General features: G+C 37.4%; 1 protein-coding gene across 11 annotated transcripts in view; it reads left to right on the top strand.

Moving 5' to 3' along the window:
• The window catches only part of BMPR1B (bone morphogenetic protein receptor type 1B), a 377755-nt gene that overhangs the window by 99528 nt on the left and 255984 nt on the right, over nt 1-22243 (top strand). For 2 of the 11 annotated variants that reach the window (XM_070614245.1, XM_070614249.1), the window contains exons 1-2: nt 5422-5538; nt 5816-5897. The exons of 6 other annotated variants lie outside the window; for them this stretch is intronic. Coding sequence is in view for 1 of the 5 variants with exons in the window: in XM_070614240.1 (XP_070470341.1) it covers nt 17605-17671 (67 nt within the window). In the remaining 4 variants the exon portion in view is untranslated. Of the gene's footprint in view, nt 1-5372; nt 5539-5815; nt 5898-17518; nt 17672-22243 lie in introns of those variants that run through there. 3 more of the 11 variants (XM_070614252.1, XM_070614247.1, XM_070614240.1) reach the window with 3 other exon arrangements.

Below are 22243 nucleotides of genomic sequence, written 5' to 3'. Positions count from 1 at the left end.
TTTAATTATCAGTAAAAACACATAAGATAAGGAAGCTGGTGTAAATCAACATGATAAAGTGCATGTGGATTTGTTATATAATGAGAAAGTAACTTGTGCCTTTCGTTTGAAATGTTGGCTTACACACTTAGTCTGTTCATCAAACATTTACACACTTGGTAATAACCTTTTCCCAAATATGGCTGATATCATCATGATAACATTTTTCAGGTTAATACAAACTAGATTACAAAATTATGCTGTTTTCAAGCAAATCCAATCCATTATACTTTCGGGCTGATAGTTCTAGTTGGCTTCACTCATGTGAGAGGGCAAATGTGAAACAGGTGGTGTGGACATCAGAGGCCCCCCCAAAGAGAGTGCCACGGACCTGGGTGACTGTTCACTGGTAGACTCTTTTCTAACCAGTTTGTCCTTATGTGTAGCTACGTTTTATAGTGTGCTACAGTGTTCAGGCAGTGTTACAAATACTTCATATATATAATCAATTTATTCTTTACAACAACTCTGTGGAGACTGTTAAGATTCCCGTTTTATAGATGATAAAACTGAGCACTGGAAGGTTATGAAACCTGCCCAAGATTACACGGCCAGAAAGTGGCAGAGCTGGGATTAAATCACAACCTCGTGATCTTTACTGCTAATAGTACACTAAAAACCTAGAATAGTATCTGAACAATTACCCTGTAGCTGACCCTTGGTTATCATACATCAGCCGACAGCTTCTGCTAAAAACTCACGTTCTTGGCCAAATCCTACTTTTATGTAAAACCCTTTGTTTCACAAATATCTCTTAATTTTTGACCACCTCATTTGCTTTCAGTTAGAAACAAATGTATAAAAATTATTTCTGTGGGAATACCAGAGTAACGACTCTCCTCTAATCTCCACAGTTCTGTCCATGTTTTTAAAGATTTAAGTTATTGTAATGAAAGGTGAAGATAATATTCAATAAGAGAATATAATTTTTACCTTTCGATTAGTGAGTCATCATATTTTTAGTTTTCTTTTAAAAAAATTGTTCTAGAAAATGCTTCATTTCATGTTTCCTGGAATATTTACTCAATATTATAAGATTAATGGCAAATCCTATGAGAGGAAATCACTGCATATTTCTCTGAAAATTAAATATTTAGGAACATGAGTTAAATGCTTGTTGGCGTGCAGAAGTTCACTTTCACAGCATGACTGGTTGTAGAGGCAGGAAATGCTGATCAGAAAGCCTTCAGAGTAGCGTGTGGAGCAGGAGATCCGAAAACCTGCCCACAAGGGCTGTGTTACTTTCAAGTGTGTTACACCTTGTTCTTCTGTATAAACCTTTCTGCTCCTTCTGTAAAAAAAGGTAGTACCACCCACCTGGTGGCAGCCACCTGAATTATAGACGTGGGATCGGGAGGAAGTAAAAAGGCTCTAAAGGCTTTCAAAGCTAAATCTCTCGATTGCTGCCAACTACACCTAAGGTGAGCAAACACCTCTTCAACGTGAGACAAAGTGTTAGATGAAGAAAAAGAACAACGAATGTGAATTAAAGCGCTTGAGGATCTGGAGGTCAGAGAATTTGTAAGTCAATTTAGAAGTGAAATCTTAATGCAACTTGAAAAGAGAATAGAATTTTTCATGGGTGCTTTAGTGAGATTGAGCCAGTTAATTCCCCATAAGAAGAAAATAAGAAAAGATGACAATATGAAAGAGGTGACTTGACACTTGTTCTGTGTGAACATTGCAGGGTGAAGTGGTTCATAATGATAGGAAGATGTGCTTTTATTTTTCTTAGATCTTTTCTAGTAACAAATGGGCCATAAGAAGAATAAAAGTTACACTTCTTAGTGTGTTTGACTTTAATTTGCTACAGTGGACTCTATCAAACTTTTTATACTTTAGGGCCTGGCCCCATGGCCGAGTGGTTAAGTTTGCGTGCTCCGCTACAGTGGCCCAGGGTTTCGCTGGTCCGGATCCTAGGCACGGACATGGCACCACTCGTCAGGCCACATTGAGGTGGCGTCCCACATGCTACAACTAGAAGGACCCACAACTAAGATGTGCAACTATGTACTGGCGGGATTTAGAGAGATAAAGCAGGAAAAAAAAAAAAAAAGATTGGCAACAGTTGTTAGCTGAGGTGCCAATCTTTAAAAAACAATTTAAAAAAAAACTTTTTATACTTTAAATCTTTACTACATATACTCAATAAGGTTTTCAGAAAGGTACTTATTCCATATTTATAAAAGATTCCATTGCTTGCTTAAAAATGACCATTTTAGAAGGTGACAGCATAATTTTAGGTAAAAAATGAAGAAATGATGCAATTTAGAAGTATTGTTTTTACTGCTTTTTGAGCTATCAATACAACTTAAGTTTTTCCCCTGGGTTAAGTGTTTTGAGGTTAAACTTTCAACATGGTAAAGTCCAGAGCCACTACGTTATGCCATTATACTGAAAAACCCACATTGACTTGGGTATCAGAATCATGGAATTTTCCTCATGGGGAGAGTTCGGTGAGAAAGCAAGCCAGAAACAGTAGGTCTTGATCTGGCTGCTGTCTCTGTCCGAAGGATAGCACGTGGGGCTTGGGGCAGGGCATCAGCAACTTCCAGAGGGAGGAGTTTGGAAAAGGTTTCTCCTGGTTTTTGAGTCTTGCTTGTACTTGTTGGTGGGATCAGAGTTCAATCCCAAGGAATTTACCAGGAGTTGGGATGGGGTCCGAGAACTTGTCAGAGGGGTTGGCTTCAGGGTTGGGATTTCCTGCTAGTCAGTGAACTGGAATAAATCAGAAAATCTGGGAGAACCTCAGCCTATCGACTGTGCCCTCATAATTCTGTTGGGAGAGGGCATGCCGCCAGGCTCCTTTCCCTGGGAGTGAGATTTAGAATTAAAATTTAGACTACAGGATTAATCTCAGTCCCACCCCCCAAGTATGTGTAAGGCTTCCAGCACATTGCTGGGCTTTGTGAAGACAGGCCAGAACAGTGGGAGTTGCTCAGCCTGTAAGATAAAATTTGAACATATTATAAGACAGTGAGATCAAGGAAGGTAGAAACTGAAATGCATATATATTTCTCTAGAGATATCAATTATCAAATTTCATTTTATATATTGTCTAGAAATATAATTAATAGGACAATTAAAACAATATTTTTAATAGTGAAAATAATCCATGCTTATTGTAGGCATAGAAGATAAAAGGAATTCTGTCAGCTCAATGTTAGCATTTAAATATTCCCTTTTCATCTCTCTGTCTCTCTCTGTATTGAAATTGGAATCATATTGTCTTTATTCTTGAATGGTCTTATAAAATGCAATTTTAATGGCTGTACAATCTTCCATTGTATTGTGTCAAATTATATCTCTATAATATATTCCTGAAGTGGAATAACTAGGTCAAAAAATGGAGAACAGTTTTTAAGGTTCTTGAACCATACTGCAAAATTTCTTTCCAGAATGCTCCATGATTTATATCTGTTTCAGGAGTGTATGAGGGGACTGGTTTCACTGAGTATTATTTTTATGAAAATCTTTGCTAATTAGATAGGGGGAGTTTTTTATTCTGTTGTTCTAATATGTTATTCTTTGATCCATTCTGAGGTTCTACTTTCTTTTTTTTAATTTCTGATAGACTTATTCCACTAGACATTTGTATTTTGTCTTCTGGGAGTTTCCTGTTCATGTGTTTGCTAGTTTATCTATTGCAGTTTTAGCTTATTATTATTTTTTTTGAGATCATTATGTAATTAGTATTCTTGATTCTTTGGCTGTCATGTCACATGTTTTTATAGTTTGCTGCTTACCATTCAATTTGAACGAGTTTACTGAAGTATAGAGGCTTCACACTGTATATTCAGGTATGATGAATTTTTCTGTATAATTTCTTCTAGTTCCCAGATTTAGAAAGCCAAAAAATGACCATTGTGATGGTAATAATAGTTAATAGATGGGACATGTACTATACTTCTGGACCTATTCTGTCATCCACTCTTCATAACAATTAGGAAGTAGTTGCTGCTAATAACTTGTTTGCAGATGACAAAACCAAGACAGAGAGAGATTAAGTTACTGTCTGAGATAACCCAGTAAGTAAATGGTAGAACTGGCATTTGGACTGGTCATGTGGCTCCAGATCTGTGCTCTTTACCACTACCTCAACTCCCTGGGAGAACAGAACGGACAAGGGTATTCTTAAAATGACTGAGGTATTAATGGAAAGCATAATGGAAGATGATTTATTTAATACATGAATTTGATTCTCATTTTTCCAATATTCACTGATTTCTTTTTCTGTTGATTGTTCCAGAAGACATTTTTAAAAATTTCCATTATTATAGAATTAGAGCAATATCTTAGGAAAATATTTTGTCTAACCATAGTTCATTATGATTTTCAGTGTCATCAAATCACTGTGTGTATGACAAGACTTAACTAGACGATGAACAATTAGTTTTTAATACAAAGTTTGATAAGTTAAAAAGAACCCTGCACATTGAAAATACTGTAGTTATACCAACCATATGGATTATTCAGATTTCCTAGATTAACTCTGAATTTGAGTAATTATGGATTTGTTTTTTGTGACTTTCATGCAGTGTCTAAGAGAAATGCTTATCACACCAACAAAATAATTTTTTATGGAGCCTCTTGTTATTTAAAGTGGGAAAACAACCAGAAAATCCCTCTAATTTTATTAGTGTTTTTTAACTTTTTTTAAACATGCAAGATGCTTTTGAAGTAAGTATATCTTTGTCATTTAGTGAAAAATAGAATTTTCCTAGCAGGAAAACTGAACGTTGCGTGTCTTTGATTGGTTTCCATTCAAGAACTGGCAGAATCTCAGAGAGTACTTTCTGAATCATGGTTGTTTCTATATATTTAAGGCAGAACAGCTAATTTGGCCTAAATATAAGGAATTAAAATGATATTTTAATCAACTTTTCAAGATAGAAAACTGCTCTTTTTTCTTTCAAAGGCTTGTGGGTGAAAAAGATGCAGCCCAAGAGCTGTGGCAATGAAGGGAGCTGGGTTCAAGTTCTAGGCTTAGGCGAATATTTACCCTCTCTAGGCCTCCTTTCCTTCAGCAGTAAAATAAGCCCATTGATTTCGCCTCAGTGGATGGCTGTGGTCCCTTACAGCTCTAAAAATAATCTTTGTGGAATTGGCTGAGAGCTCCTGGAGGAGTTTACAAGTGAAATGAAAGACTCTTAAGGGTGAGACAGTCTCAACCTGACTGTGCACCTGACCAAATTTGCCAGGCTTTGAAAAATGCTGATTCCCTTCTCTAAAGGATTGTGATTCTGAATTCTAGATTCCAGACTCGGGACTGTATATTTTTAAGAGACTGATTTGTGAACCTAATGGGTAGCCAAGTTTGGAACTACGGGTCTGGAAAAGGCTCCAAGGTTGCTGTCTTTTACTCTTCTCTCTCTCTTGCAGGGCTGGGGAGGAGGACATCTTTCTGTGGACTGTTTGATTTCCGTCTTCCTCAGAGGGGAGTGTGATAGTCATTAGTGTCTTTTCTATTCCAGGAAGCAAGAAGTATTCTATCACCAGGTAAATGTTTTCATATGGGACCACGTACAGCTCTGCTTTATCTTGGAAACAAGAAACATTATTCTCTTAGCAGAGTTTAGCTTGGGGGTGGGGAATAGGAAAGGAGATACGTAAAGGTTTAGCTGGACATTTGCCGATTGCCTTTCCCCTCCGTTATTGTTGTTTGTTAAACTATTTCTCAGGTGCTATGGGAAGTACTCAGCATACGTTGTTTCATTTCATCTCATCAACAACTCTTTAAAGGAGAGGATGTATTATAATCTATTCTTTTTTACAGATGAGGAAAATCAGAAGCAGAGACTTTGTTTACCCGGTGCAGATAACCTGGCTGGAATTGTAGAATAGTGATTTGAATTTAGGTCAGTCTGACTCACAGTATTTTTAAAAGATACAGTGTCTGTGGTTTTCCAATAGTGTTCTTAAGACCTCCTGGAGGATCATGAGAAAGAGGTAAAATGGTTTCTATAAAGAGCATTTATCAGATATCATAATTATAAATGTAGGAATTAGTTTAAAATGTTATCACTGTTCCAGTTTGGGTGGCAATGCAACTTGAATGGATAGCTCTTCACCTTCAGAATTGCTTATAGGTAAGTGCAAAATTGTCACCAGGCAAAATTATGAGACCCAGTGGGCTCTTTTGCTTCTCCTCCTTCTCCTGCCGCTCCTCCAAGTTCCTTGGGTTTTTAGGCAGTACCAGTTCTGAGCACAGGGCTCTTTACACTATATCCCCTTTCTGGCAGCGTCCCATAGAAACATTTAAACCTGGACCTGGAAAAGTAATGGAATTCTAGTTCACCTCCCTTCTTCCCCTGATGAGGCAGCTGTGTTAGCTGGATTCCAGTCCAGAGTTCTTTCTTTCAGAAGATGATTCTGGATCGGAGGTAGCTTTTTGGGACAGAGTATCTGTGAACTCTGAAGACTACATGCCAGAGTTGTCTGTACATTTTCTGGACCGTAACTTCATCAGAGTTTCCAAGGAGTCTGTGTCCAAAAAACAAGACAGAACAGAGAGTTTTTGCATTCCATCACGGTGGCATTCTAGATGGCTTTATCTTACATTTTCTATCTCTGCCACTAATCAGATATTACTGTGATAGCTCATTCTCCAAGGCTTTTTCATTCATTACTAACACACATGCTCATTTGTTTATACCTTTCTTCTATTTTCACAAAGTATTTGAGATTGTTCATGTAAAATATCAAATAACTTGTTAGTAATAATTTGATTTTTATCCAAGGGGAATGCATTTCAAAATGTAATGTATATATATTAATACATTTCATAAGCATTTCATCTAGTATACTTCCTTAAAAGATGGTTTCTAGATGGAGAATTCTTTATTGCAGTTTGGTCAATATATATAAAATATAGAGATTTTGAGGTATAAAATATAGGATGCCTATTTAGCTTGACTTTTTCTTTCTAAATTATATTTGCTTCATTGTTATGATTTTGCCAAGCTTTAATTTGACTGTTTTTCTAATCTAGAGGTTGAAAACTTGAATGCCTTGGGGTTGATAGGAGTAGGGTTGGTTCAGGGCGGGACAATAGGGAGTAGTAGGAACTATAACAGAATAGAAAGTAATCACACTGCTGAAGATTTTACATTCACATTGTAGGAAAAACACTGATAATTTAACAAACATAGGCAGGGGAAGATGTCTCTGACCCCTCTTCTACTTCTTTTGTGGAACTAAAGATATGTCAATAATTTGGATACATTTGCAATTAAACTATTATAAACTAAAGCAATTGATTTTTCAGTTATGCTTTGAGGAGCATGCCATTTTTTGATCCATATCTCTGTTCTTCATTAAGCTGAAAATTCCTGGAGTAGATAGACTCCCCAGAACCTACCGGAGTGTTTGGCACACAGTAGGTGTGTTGAAAACACATTTAGTAGTATAGTCAGTTCCAGTCCCTTGTTATTCCCCAAATCTGTCTACTCCTATGCATCTCCACCGTCAATACCCTGATCTGCTGTCTTTTGCCTAAATCACTGTTGTAACTTATAACCTATGAAAAGATTTTTTCTGGCTCTGGTGTGATCCTTGTCAATCTCCTTTCCACACTGAAGCTAGAGAGATCCTCCAAGGATTCAAAACTAATGATATAATTCCTTCAATTAAAAGCCTTTAATAGATTTCTAATGCTTTTGGGGTAGAATCTTAATTAGCTGCCTATTCATCTAACTTCATATAAAAAACTGACCTGAAGTCAGCTAAATGGAGGATCCACCCAAATCAGATAAGAATTATGACCCCTCTAGGGAGGTATCAGAAATTTTACATAACCTTGTTTAGGTGTTACAGAATTTTTAGACATTAATAAGATAACATCTTATGAAATATCAACTGCAGAGTTAAGGTTCATATTTCCAGATTGTGGCTTGTTAATTGCAAAAATGGCCCCAGTTCTTCCCTTTTTGTTGTTTCTATCTCTGCAATGTGACTTTGCAGTTCTTCCTATTAAGAAGTGGAGTCTGTTTCCCTACCTCTTGAGTCTGTGCTGGCCTTGTGATTCGCTTTAGCTAATAGAATGTGGCAGAAGTAAAGGTATGCCAGTTCCCAGCTTAAGCCTCAAGAGCCCTTGCTTGCTTCTTCTCTCTTTTGGAACCCTGCCACTGCCATGAGAACAAGGACAGAATAGCCTGGTGGAAGGTGAGCAGCCAAGTGGATCACAGCCAAGCTGTTATACTTGAGGCCGGCCATTCCAGACTAGCTACCAGCCAGCTGACCCTGAAACATGTAAGAGAGTCCACCTGAGATGAGCAGAGCCAGCTACCCAACCTGCACCTGACCGCACCTGTTTGAATGAGCTCAGTTGAGACCTGAAGGACCTTCCAGCTGACCCATAGGTTCATGAGCAATAATTAATGTTTGGAGGCACAGTTTTAGGGTAGTTTATTTTTGTAGCAATAGCTAATAGGTACACAAATAGTGCCTTTTCCATCCAGTCACTGAAAAGAAGACTCAATAAAAAAGGAGCTAATTAGAAATGTTGCATCTTTATTAGAAAATCATCATTATCGATGTTTAGAAGGGTCTGACAAATGCATCTGCTTATTCCTAAGAATTTGCATAGAATGATGGTGGAGTTTGAACATTTTCCTATTCTGATTTGTTTTTTGACTGGAGCCATTGGAGCTAACATATTTATTACCAGAGAAGAAACTCATAGAAAAGACATTTTGCCAAAATAGCTATCATATCAGTTTTGAATACAGTGTTCAATTTATATAGAAAAAGAACATGACTTTCATTTCTGACATTACAGCATAATAACTATTTTGAAATATCTTTCAGAATTTTTAAAATATAGAATATAAAAAGGGCAATCTAATGTTAAATATGACTTTTAAATGCATTGCTGAGCTAGCAAGGGAAGTCAACAGAGGCCAAAAATAAGAAAACGTGAATCTAGAAAAATAACAGTTTGGATCTGACAGTCTCGTGACCCAACCCTGAAAGTGTGGTGTTCTCAGCAAAAGAGGATGTACTTGGTTCAAAACTTTTCCTACAGAAGGAAGCTTATTAAAAGTTGGGAAAATAAGACAATAGAAATAAGTCCAAATATATCAGCAATCACAATAAATGTAAATGTACTGCAAATGTAATATAATGTTCAAAGGTAAAGATTATCTCACGACATTGAAAAAAATCCAGGGCCGGCCTGGTGGCACAGTGGTTAAGTGCGCACAGATTCTGCTTCAGCAGCCCAGGGTTCGCCAGTTTGGATCCTGAGTGCAGACATGGCACTGCTTGGCACGCCATGCTGTGGTAGGCGTCCCACATATAAAGTAGAGGAAGGTGGGCATGGATGTTAGCTCAGGGCTAATCTTCCTCAGCAAAAAAGAGGAGGATTGGCAGCAGTTAGCTCAGGGCTAATCTTCCTCCAAAAAAAAAAAAAATCCACCTATGTGCCATTTACAAGTACCATGTCTAAAACGTTAAAAAATGGCCAGCCCTATGGCGTAGAGGTTAAATCTGGTGCACTGTGCTTCCACAGCTGGCTTCATGGGTTCAAATCCGAGGCATGGACCTATGCCACTCGTCCAGCCATGCTGTGGCTTGAAACCATAGAAAATAGAGGAGGATTGACATAGGTGTTAGCTCAGGGCTGATCTTCCTCAAGCAAAAAAAGAGGAAGATTGGCAACAGATGTTAGCTCAGAGTGAATCTTCCTCACCAGAAAAAAAAAAAAGGTAGAAAATAAAAAGTGAAAAAATATATATCAGCCAAATAACAATAAAAAGTAAGCTTGGGTAGATAGAACATAAGAAGTCACACTTTAAGATTAACATCATTACTACAGATAAAACAAGGTCACGACGTTTTGGTAAGAAATTCAAACATCCCGAAAGAGACAGCACTTCTTAATTTGTGTGTATCTAAAAGCATGGTTTAGATTTTTTTATAAAACTAAAATTAAGTGAGTTCACAAGTTGAAGTTAACAAGTGAACCTTTTCAGTAGATTTGAATGTAATGCTCTTTGCTATTGACTGACCAACAAGGTCCCAAATCAGCAAGCATATAGAAGAGTGGAGCCACACAAATGTGACATTTGACATAATGGCTCTGTGTTGTGTACTGCACTGCAAAATTGTTGAATACACATTCTTTTCAAATTCATGAGAAACATTTTCTAGAAGTGACCATAGATCTTCCAGGTAGCTGAAGACAATGGAGGGTAGTGTAGTAGGTAAGCTCCCCAAATCTCCTCTCCAAATGATATGAAACAAATTTACAACTACTAAATTTCTATGCAAAAGTACACTTTCAACATTACTTGAAGACAGAAGATGTAGAGATGGAGGTAACGTGAAGCCTGCTGTCCTGCACACTCCTGGTCCACTGTTATGCTCATGGGGCAGAGCTTTGCAATGTACAAACGCAGCCTGAGGACAACTGCTGGGAAGAAGAAGAGTGATGCTTACGAGGGACCCTGAGGAAGAGCTGGAGAGACCACCACAAGGACTAGATACAACCCAAACCTGAAAACACTAAAAAAGAAACTGGGAAGATCAGAGCAAGACTTCAGAGAAAGGATTTAAAAGTCGGTGTTATTTAAAGGGCCAGACCAACAATTTGATGGGAAAGTTTGAGAAATGCATGGCTTTTCAGGGAGGGGAAAAGGGAAAAAGGAAGTAAGAAGGGTTCTTTGGCAACTGAATGGTGAAGGAGTAAAGAGGGAAGGGGGTACATTTTGGGTTCTACAAAACAAAAAACCACAGTCTTGAAGGACTGACAACTCCCACCCCCACCCCCAAGTCAAGTAAACTAACAGATGGACGAAACAAACCAGCTGAAGCACCTGGACTTTGCCAGACTGACAGAAAAGAGCACCCAAAATATTCCATTATTACAAAATGAACGAAAGGAAAGTAAAATCTATACAGATCTATTGAAGAAAATTGGGAAAGGAATTTTCACGGGAATCAACAACATAATCAAGTGGAGGAAAATACTTCCCCTGTCCTGACAACCAACCTAGAGGTAGGAAAAAAAAAACTATGTCTGCAATCCAAACAGAATTCAATATATTAAACGAGCTTTTAAGAATATGAAACCCAACTTTAACTTAAAAACCAAAAAGGAAAGATGAAAAATAATGTAAGTATTGAACTCAGGAAATAAATGGAAGAAAAAGAGAAAATTATCTAGAAAATAAAGATAAATTACAAGGCACCCAAGGGAGAATAGACTCAAATGAAAATAAGACATATCAAAGAAAGGCAGTATCAAAGAGAATACAAATGACATAAACAGCAAAGTAAATCAGAAAGTATTGGAAGTGGAGGGGCTGGCCCCCTGGCCGAGTGGTTAAGTTCGCGTGCTCTGCTGCAGGCAGCCCAGTGTTTTGTTGGTTCAAATCCTGGGCACGGAACTGGCACTGCTCATCAAAGCATGCTTAGGCAGCGTCCCACATGCCACAACTAGAAGGACCCACAACAAAAAATATACAACTATGTACCGGGGGGCTTTGGGGAGAAAAAGGAAAAAAATAAAATCTTTGAAAAAAAAAAAAAAAAAAGAAAGTATTGGAAATGGAAGACAGACAATGAAGGAATAATGTAATATAGCTCCTTTCTTTCCTTCCCCCTTTCATTTGTACCCTCTATGTATGTATAGTTAAAAAATACTGTGTGTATCTACTGATCTTTTTCACAGTCTGATGGTGGTACCAGGGCTGATGGTAAATTACAAGTGGGAGGATGGAGGAAGGCCTTCTGGGAGATGGTGTTTTCTGATCTGGGTCTCAGAGAATTGGGGAGGATTATTGACAGGCGAAAATGGGGAAGAAGAAGATCATTGTAGGTGAAATTCTCTTACTAAAGGCACAGGGGCAGGAAAATGTAGGCTGTGTTTGGCAAATGCAAGTAGTTGTGACTATAGGATGGTTTATCATCATAATAGCATGACTAATAACAGTCATGACAGTACTAAGTGCTCTCTATGTACCAGGCACTGTTCTAAGCACCTTGTAAACATTAGTTCATTTTTTCACACTTGTATGAGGTAGGAGCTATTATTAATCATGTTACAGATAGGGAAACTAAAGCATGGAGAAATTAAGTAGTAACTTGGTCCATAACTGGTAAGTGATAAAGCTGGGGTCAAGATAGAAGAAGACTGACTGTAAATTTGTGCTTGCACCCATAAATAAAGTGACCAGTGACCCCAAATTTCTAGGCTAGTCTGAAGTTCAAATATTTTATTATAAGGTTATTTCATGGGATTGAATTGTTTCGTTGGATTTTGTTGTTAGAAAACCTAATAATGATAGCTCTCTAAGGAAACTACTTTCTCTATTATTTCTTACTCTGAAAACCTGACATTTTACCAGTATTAAAACATTCTAAATTTTATATTTTGCAATACTAAACTGAAATAAGAGTAATCTAAAAAGTAAAATATTGGCTTCAGGAGCCTTACTTTGCTTAAGTGTATGCTGGAGCCTCAAAGAATGAGAAAGAAATGATAATGAAGTCCTTTTAGTATGTCAGTGCAGGACTTGCTCATGTGAGATCGAAGAGAGACCTCCCTCCTAATGAATTTTTATTGGAAGTAGTACAGTGGTGATGTTCCAAATGTATTATCCAAGAAGGAATGTAATGGAGTTTTAATAAAGATATTTTATCCCCTGCCTTCCTATATTTTTCTTTCTTTCTTTCAAAGATTGGCACCTGAGCTAACATCTGTTGCCAATCTTCTTCTTCTTTCTTTTTTCTTGTTTCTTCTTCTCCCCACAGCCCCCCAGTACATAGTTGTGTATTTTAGTTGTGAGTGCCTCTGTTTGTGCTATGTGGGACGCCACCTCACCGTGGCTTGATGAGCGGTGCTATGTCCGCGCCCAGGATCCGAACCAGTGAAACCCTGGGCACCAAAGCGGAGCTTGTGAACTTAACCACTCAGCCATGGGGCTGGTTCCCCTATATTTTTATCTTAACTTGCCTGTGGTTAAATTTTTTTCAGTCATATGTCACAATATATCTAGAATTTATCAAATATCTTCTACATGATAGGCGTTTTCTGAGTCAAATGTGTCTAAGCCCTCTGATAACTCTGTGTTATCTCCATTTCCCAGATGAAGAAACTGAGGCTCAGATTAGTAAAATGGAAAGTTAAGATTGAAATTTAGGTTTGTGCAGCTCCAGAGCTCGTGCATATTCTACTCTGCAGTGCTGGTTCTGGTTCTTTCAGAACAGAAAGTGGTCATTGGAAATAATAAAGGCTTTACTCTTTGTTCTGATAGGAACAGAGGAGGTGCTGCTTAGTCCTGAGCCTCCGTCAGGTTCTCCATTGGTGCTGGTGTCCTGCGGAGAGCTTTCCCACACACAGTAACTGTCATGTCCCACAGCCTTAGTGTTCCCAAATGGGGAACCTGAGAAGGAGCCAGGTTTCCTGTGAGCAACAGATGGTAACTGTTTAAATGAGCTAAACTCTGGATCTCATCTGTGAAGTGATTTTGAGTTTTTGTGGGGTGGGTGGGTTTGGAGGACTAGTCAAGGGAACAAGCTAGTAACAAGATTTAGGAGGAGGAAATAAACAAACCCAATTTGTCTGTAGCTTTTTTCACTCTTATGTGCTCTTTAATCACAGTCACATGGCAGCTTGTATTTTTCTGTCCCCTCCTCCACCCCACAGAGAGGGGGAGAGATGAAGAGCATGGCAGGAGTTGAAAATTGTAGTGTGTTGGCATCCAACAAGTGAGTTTTGCTGTGGGGTAAGTCCTGTGGCTTGTTTTCTGCCTTCGTGAATAGAGCCTTTCCATCTTTGCCAAGCCTGCAGTTAATGCGGTCAAGGGATTTATTATGAAATGTACTAAATCTTGGCATGGAGCTAATTGCATATAACAAGAAGCGTGCTAGAGGCTTGGACCTGAGAAGTGACACATGCAAAAAGCATTCTCTTTCTGATGCTGCTGAAAGAGGTGTTGTGTAGGGGAATGTCTGCCTGTCTGCGCTGATTGCTAATGAGCTAACCCCTCACCCAAAGCAGAATTCTGGGTTACTTGGTAAAATAAATGCAGAGTTTTCTCTCTCTCTCTCTCTCTCTCTCATCCTCTCTCTCTCTCGAATATTTATGAACATTTGGCAATTGAAGAATGAATGTTTATTTACTAACTCCGACTCCACTTCTAGAACTCCTCCTAAATCATAAAAAATACATTCGTGGCCATTTAAATTACATAATCATGGCCTAGAATGATTCTTATGTAAAGGTATAAAAGGCAAGCAGAGAAGTTGTACTAGCACAGGCTGCCATAACAAAATATCATAGAGTTGGTCTCTTAAACAACAGAAATGTATTTTCTCTTAGTTATGGAGGCTGGAAGTGTCAGATCAGGGTGCCAGCCTGGTAGGTCTGGTGAGGGCGCTCTTCCTGGCTTGTAGATGGCTGATCTTTCACTGTATCCTCACTTGGGGTGGGCAGGAGGGGAGACTGAGAGAGCAAGCATGCTCTCTGGTGTCTGTTCCTATAAGAGCACTAATCCCATCCGCAGGGCCCCCTCTCATGACCTCATCTAAACCTCATTACCTCCCAAAGGCTCCATCTTTAAATACCATCCCGTTGAGAGTTAGGGCGTCAACATAGGAATTTGGGGGGGTACACAATTCATTCCATAGCGGAGTATTTAAAAGAAAAGACAAATACTGCATCTTTTTAAGCCCAGTGTATGTCCTTAAAACTTTGTCCTTAAAACTTTATTTTAAAATTTAGTTTAAAGTAGTAAGTGAATAATTTAAAAGTAAAAATTGAATAAATTTTAAATTCTTTTCTATTGTTTTTGTGAAGTTTTGTTGTATGAATTTTCTCAAAGCTTTATTGGGATATTTATCTTTGTATTTGTAACAACACCCTAATGTATGCCTTGTATGTAGTGGGTGCTTAATACTTGTTTGGTATATTAGAAACTTAAACACGTTTAGCACTTTCCCATAGTACATACCATGTTCATCTTAATTTACTGAAATATACAGAGACAAACCAATGAAACTTGGTTCAATGAAACAGTCACATCCTCTCTTGAATATTATGAGAAACATTTTTCTACAGATAATTCTCTTCCCTTCTGATGTCAAAAGCTGGTTTACAAAGTGCATTTAGGAAATAAATGTAAAGTTTCGTTCATATTTTCCTAGATTAGTACTTTTGTGTGCATGTAAGGCTAAGACCCTGATACTCAAGAAGTAAGTGGGAAGAGAATGATCGTGGCGGCTTCCATCATACGGTTAACACTAATCTTTTTGGTCCTAGTGGTTTTTGGAGTGGCAGTAAATCCTGAGCTTAAAACAAAACATTTGTGGCCACAGATTTCCCTCCTGGCACAGCAACAAGGAAATGTGGGAATGAAAGTGTGTGTAGCATTTGAAAGAAAAAGGTAGCGTTCAGAAATAGAACAACTAAGAGATCATTTATATGATCCTTACAACATTGCAAATTCTTTAATGTCTAGGGCTTACTGGGTCAGTCTGAATTTTTATCAGGTGCCAAAAGTTGGCATTGATCAGGGTGATAAAAACCCGATGATTTACAGAGTAGGAATGGTTTGTTTGCTAGTTCATTCATTCAGCATTGATTTACTGAGGTCCTCCTGGGTTTGAGGCACCAAGCCAAGCAGTGCGACAGAGAGATAGACAAATCAATGATAGCTTTTACCCTTGGGAACTTAATTTTGTATTTACTTAACTGATATTAAATTGAATCCCCCCTACATATACAGTACTGTCCTGCCTCTTGGGACTGAAAATACAAACATCATTAAGAATGGTCCTTTTCAAAAAAGCTTATGTCTCATCTAGGAAATACACATAAACACATAATTGCTCTTAGTTACTAAGTTTAGTAACTTGAGGTTTGGTGCCAGGTCTAAATAGAGGTTAACATTCAAGAAGAACATATGGCTTTCCACAGCATTCACCAAGTTTGGGATGTGTTATCCCAGTAGTTTGAGTCCTTGCTACCCAAAGGGTGGTCTGAAAACCAGCAGAAATGTCAAGACTTGAGAGAGATACTGGAGGTGCTGGATCTCAGGTCCCACGTCAGTCCTCTGGAATCCGTCTACAGTTTAATAAGATCTCCAGGTTGTTTCACATGTGTGTTGAAGTTTAGGAAGCTTTAACACAAGGTTTGACTTGTACTCATAATTATATAGCTGAGCTGTTTTATTTGCACATGTGTTCTTTCAACAAGCATTTATTGAACACAAGGGTTTATTGAAAACATACCAGATATTGTACTGGGAGCTGAGGACAAAAGAAAAATAAAAAAGAATAACTTTTAGCCATAAGTAATAGTTAAATAAATTCTATAACCCGGTAAATAAGTAATTGTATCAGTATGGAGGGTAATGAAACTTTAGAGAGGACATGATCCCTGAATTGGACCTTCAAAGATCCACAAGGATTTGTTTAGGAGGAGAGGGGAAACTATCCCAGATTCTTTTCTCAGATTCCATTTATCTGTCAACTTTTGAATAGGTGAATTCCTAGAGATAGGTTGTCGAAAATCTTTAAGAAATTATTAGGTAAGCTCCTAAATCAAGGTTTGAATATTTTGGCACATTTTGTCAATGGGTTGAGGCTATTGTTTCTTAAGGAAATGTGATATAATAAAAATGGAGTTCAGTGTGAGTAATTTTACATTCTGAGCCTCAGTTTCTTCATCTGTAAAGTGGGAATATCGGTTCTACAAGGTTTTAATGAAGATTGCAGTTGTAAAGAATTTAGCACTATAGAGTATAATAAATTGTAACTGTTATTAATGACTATAAGAACAATTTACTTTTGTTCTTGACAGACTGTTGCTAATTTATATTAGCAAAAGGAAAATACAGTAATGTGACATGTTTAAAAATATTCCTCAATAATATTAAATAATAAATAATAAATTTTCCTTTATAATCTGAGACACGAGAAGATTAAAAAATGAGAAATAGTAAGTCATAATGTCCAAAAACTGAAAAAATGTGTTCACCTTGTTAAAGAGGAAACTCTCAAACTTAACATTCTCCTTTGCCTCTAGACTCTGCCCTTCAGTGTTTATAGTCAGTCCCAGGATAGGCCGTCTCTGTCCGTAGTAATGGGCCATTTTGGTTCTTAATGAGGCTTTACCCCAGTGCCTTTTAAATATTTAAATGGTAAATTTGTAGAAAATGGACTTACCATGTTGTGTGTGGGCTTCCCAAGAAGAAATACATTCATATTCCTAGAGAAAATATGACTACTACTACTTCATTTCACAAATTTGGGAAACATTTAAGTACCAAGCTGATAAAAAGCAGCTGAGTCTTTCTCACATAAACAGAAGTTGAAATTGGCTTTCTCTAATCGGTGAGAAGGAAGTGTTCTTCATTCAGTGCTCAGGAGCTGGGTTCACTCAGTGTTCTATAGCTGGAGCCTCACATGACTTGAGGCGAAACTTCTTAGTGCCTCCCCGTTCCTATAAAACGGCCTCCTGAGAACCACCAGTAGAAGGCAAGAGGTAATTGGAAGGTACTGATCTGAAGAAAGGCGAGAATGGTGGAGAGAACCTACTGCTAAGTGGCATAGTCAGGAATGGATAACAACAGAAAGTGGGCTGAGGTACACAATTTGAGTCCCACAGTGAAATGTGCTGCTCAAGGTAAACAGTCCATTTGTGTTGTCTTTGGCAGTTCTTGAGAACCTTGTCATGTTAATGTAGTTATTGAAATTGGAAATTGTAATGTTGCTCTCATATTTCACTTAAAAACAGTGCTGCTAACTCCCACCTTGAAAGACATCACACGTATTTCATAAGCAGGGTACTTTAGTATTTTAGTAACCCCACAAGAAGGATAGTGAAATGAAATACTGTAAAAGCACAACTGATCTGCATTTTCTTTTCCCAACTTGCTTGCAATGAAATGCATGATGTAAAAATAACCCACTACCAAGTTCTCTTTACAAATGCACAAATGGTCCTCATTGTGTGTCAGAGATCACCCTGGGTCTCTGTGACCTTGGCAGCATTTCAGGGGTTACATTTTCACATGGATCAACTGTTCTTGAACAGTTTCTCCAATATGTTGGCGTAGACCAGCCTCTCCTAAACGGTGAGCATTTATACTTCTTTCCCCACCTATTTCCCCTCACCAAACAGCCATTATGGCCTTTATAAAAGAAAGGAAAGGAGAGAGAGAGAGAAGAGAGAGAGAGAAAGGAAGAAAGCAGCCCTAATTACCATTTATGTAGAAGTTTCCATATAGCCTCAGGGCAATGTTGTGATCTTAGTTCATATTTGTCCCTTTTTTATTTTAAAGGATTGGCTCTTTAAGGATTTCCTTTTGAGAATAGTTTATGTTGCTTATTGCTCCCAATAGAACAGTTTAAAAGATATTTATAAAACAGGACCTGCATTTTACTTGACACATCTTTTGATCACTTTTATCATAGGGAAGAGTTGTTGATTTGACTTTTGGTTATTTTGGAATTATTTGAAGAAGGTAAAACTTGTATTTCTTCAAACTTGGTAATCTTAAGCACTGAATACTGAGAGAAGCTGCCAGTTCTTTTTCTTTTTTGTTCTTTCACATTTTAGCCTACTTCTTAAAATGGCTATATAAATAGAGTCCTTTGATCGTTATCAGGTTTTTAAAATTATATCAAATCCATGATGAAATTACAAATTTCTTCCTCTTAGTTCTCTGAGGATTGGGCAGAACAGTTATTCTGCAAGTATCATGATACAGAATAATAATAGTAGAGAAGAAAACAGTTAATATCAGTGTCTTTAATGTAACTTCTCTTTGGAGAGACTTGGTAGAATCATGTCCAACTTTTAATGTAAACAAGTATCACAACATTCTTTTTTCTCTTGGTTTTACATTTGTATAGCTGGTTCAAAGTTGAAAATGTGTTTGTTCTTGAAAGGAAAATATCCCTCATTGCTTAGATTAATGGTGCTTCAAGACATGTTTATTCAAAGATGGCAGCAAAGAGGTGAATAGGCTAAATGCTCCCCATTAGAGATCATTGTGTCATACACAACAGATGCAGCCGGTGGACTGTTTATGTAGCTGCCTTCAATTTTTCTTTGATTTATAATCTCTGAGAAAGTTGAAATGTTTTGTCTCTATTTTTCTTTTTAACAAAAGTAGGGAGATTTTAGGTAAAAACCTGTTAATTCTAAAGATCCATTCATGAAGAAGGCTTAGTTTGCTGTACTGCAGCTCTGATGTTAGATTTTATATTCAGGTTCTTTCAGGAGTTGCTCTATCAGGCAGTTGAACCAAGGAAAATTATCTTGATTTTGGTGTCTTACAGGCTGCTTGCAGGTATATACATAAAATGTATTGATTAGATTTGAACATATGGCACTTCTAAGTAATCGTTAAGAAATACTCTGGTCTTTATGAGGTGTATGACATTTGTCTTTTTGGTGGATATCAGAAATATGCTTTATATAGCACTTAATTTTTAAAGGAAAAAAATCAGAACTTTTCCTAAACCGTTATGTTTCTTTTGTGTTCAGTTACTGGAAATCATCAGATGAACATTCTAAAATAGGCAAAACCGATCGTACCATATGTTTTATTTAATGCTAAGATGTGATACAAACATAGCAATCCTAAAAGGAAAGGAAATTAACCTGTGTGTATCTGTAGGGTTTCTCGGGAGAACTTCTGGTTGGCATTTGAGTTGAGTTCTGTTGGTGACATAAATATGTTTTGGAGAGTGTCTTTTGTGACCACTCTCACTGGTATGACTTTTTATATGTAACAAGCAATCTTTTATCAGGGATAGCAAAAAGACTTTCTACTTCTAGAGATTTATTTTTCATTTCATGATGTAGTCCTGGTTAAAAGCTCTTTGGAGATTTATAAAAAATATATCTTCACTAATACTAACTCGAAAAATAAAAATGAATAACATCTTTCTTTAGAGGTTTGAAAAAATGTTTATCCTCTTGTTTTGTTGAAATTGATGTAACTTCTCAAATCAGTGATATATATGTCTGTGCATGTGTGCAGAGCCCATGGGTACAATATTTTTGAAAGTTAAATCTAGGCTTCATGATCAAAACATCTGTTCCAGTGCAGAGAGAGAAGAGTGTGAGAATGGAGTTTGTTAAATTGACGTTTGATAGTTGTTTTGTGTGATTGGTCTTCTGATGCTCTGAGTTTGCTGTATCCAAATCTGAAAGTTCAAAACTAGCTCTAATTTCAGCTTGATCATTTTTTCACCAATTAGTTACAAATAGCATTTCTTTGATTATGTTCCAGTGTTAGGAACTTATCAAGCTCAAAACTACTAAAAAAATAATAAAGCTTTCTGGAGTGTGTTTACATATATAAAATGCCTATAAATTGATTCTTGAATCTAAACGACAATGTAAACATTTTGGAAAAAATGTAATTATGTAGTTCTGATACTCTTTTTGCATGTTTTAGGTTACATTAAGTTTGTAGAGTTTTGCAGGAGTTATTTTTTTACTTGTCCCAATAAGAAAAGCAGATGTTTGCCAAAAATTGTTGGCTTTTAGAATATTAGAATATGTTTTAAAATGATTAAGTGCACAGACTAAGACCCTATTGTATGGAGAGTCTTGGAACAATAAATTAATCTATATCCTGAATCAATAAGTGAAATGAAGAGATGGTACTGATTTGAAAGATTATCTCTTGTGTATTTATAGTTATATGTAGTAGGCAATATTTGTAAAAGTCTGATTTATTTATATCTTGGCTTACTCATGAATGTGAAAGGGTTATAGGGAAACCTGAGATATTTTACCTGATAGGATTTCCATACTTAAATATCAGCCAGTCAGAATGGATTTGAGGCCTCAACCTTGTTTTCCTAAAGCTCTCTGATAAGAAGAGCTGCCCACTCCCCCTGACTAATCCTGGCTCTGCTGCTCCACTGTCATCAGGGAGAGGGGGATTCAGGCCCCCCTCCCCCCCCGGCTGAAATGACATGATGTGGCTTTTGGCCCAGCACTTCCTGCTTATGTAGGATGACCTTGAGTGGACTCCAAAACTTCTTGTGCTCCCAGTGTAAATAAGTGATGGTGATATCTGTTCCTGCACGACTCGTGGAGATTCAGTCATTGTAGGTGATGTGATGCATTTGAAGGCATTTGGCAGTTTTGGCTGCTAAGGAATTGTTCTTATGTTTTCTAGTCATCCAGAAAACTGGAGCATTTGTACCTGCCAACTACCCCTTTTTTAGCACCCTCTGCCCTCAGTGTGTCTGGTGTATTTTAGTAAAACTGGTAAAAAATAAAAAAAATTTGAAAGAAGGAAAAAGTCAGCTATAATCCTGTATATTTATTTCTGTTCTTTTTTCTATGCATTTAAAAAAAGAATTAAAAGCAATAATGTGTATATTCTTTCGCATTTTTTTTTACATATAATATTAATACATACTATTTTCCCCCCAGATTCTTTCAAACATTGTTCTGTATACACTGATGGATGTGTAAGATGTTCATCCAGGGAGGTGTACTGTGGTTGGCTTAACTCTTCTTCTGTGCTTGGATGTTTGGATTGTTTCTAGTTTTGATGTTATAGATAAGTGCTACAAGGAGCATCTTAATCCATAAAATTTGATCTGATTGTGGCATGTGTTCTTCATATTGATTCTTAGTAGTGGAATCACTGAATCAGGGAGTAAGTACTTTAATGCTCTTGATAATTACTGAGAAATTATTTTCTGAAAGATTTTAAATGTAGTTTAAATTTGTCCCTTGGACTAGGCATTCTCTTGGCTTTTCAAATTTTAAACACTCTACATTTTTCTAGGCCTAGTTCTTTCAAAAACCCTTCCCAGAGTCCCCCAGCATGCTTGAAGAATCTCTCATTATCCCCAAATTTACTAATTTAATTTAAAAATTCAATATATTATCCTGAGATAATAGCAGTTATAGTTGCATTAGTTTCCTGAGGCTGCTGTGATAAATCAACACATCTTAGTGACCTAAAACAACAGGAATTTATTCTCACAGTTCTTGAGGCCAGAAGTGCAAAACCAGTTCCACCAAGACTAAGTCAAGGTGCTGTCAGGAGGTCTGCGCTCCCTCTGGAGGCCCTGGGGGACAGACAGTCCATTCCTTGTCTCTTCCAGCTTCTGGTGGCTGCTGGCGTTGGTTGACGTGTGACTGCATCTCTCTTGTGTCTGCCTCCATGGTCGCATTATCTCTTCTCTTCTGTGTGTGTGTGACATCTGTCTGACC

The sequence above is a fragment of the Equus przewalskii genome, chromosome 3, assembly GCF_037783145.1.
Source record: "Equus przewalskii isolate Varuska chromosome 3, EquPr2, whole genome shotgun sequence".
In the NCBI taxonomy this organism is placed as follows: Eukaryota; Metazoa; Chordata; class Mammalia; order Perissodactyla; family Equidae; genus Equus; species Equus przewalskii.
Note: the sequence above shows the minus strand (reverse complement) of the source record. Positions and strands in the feature narration are given on the sequence as shown.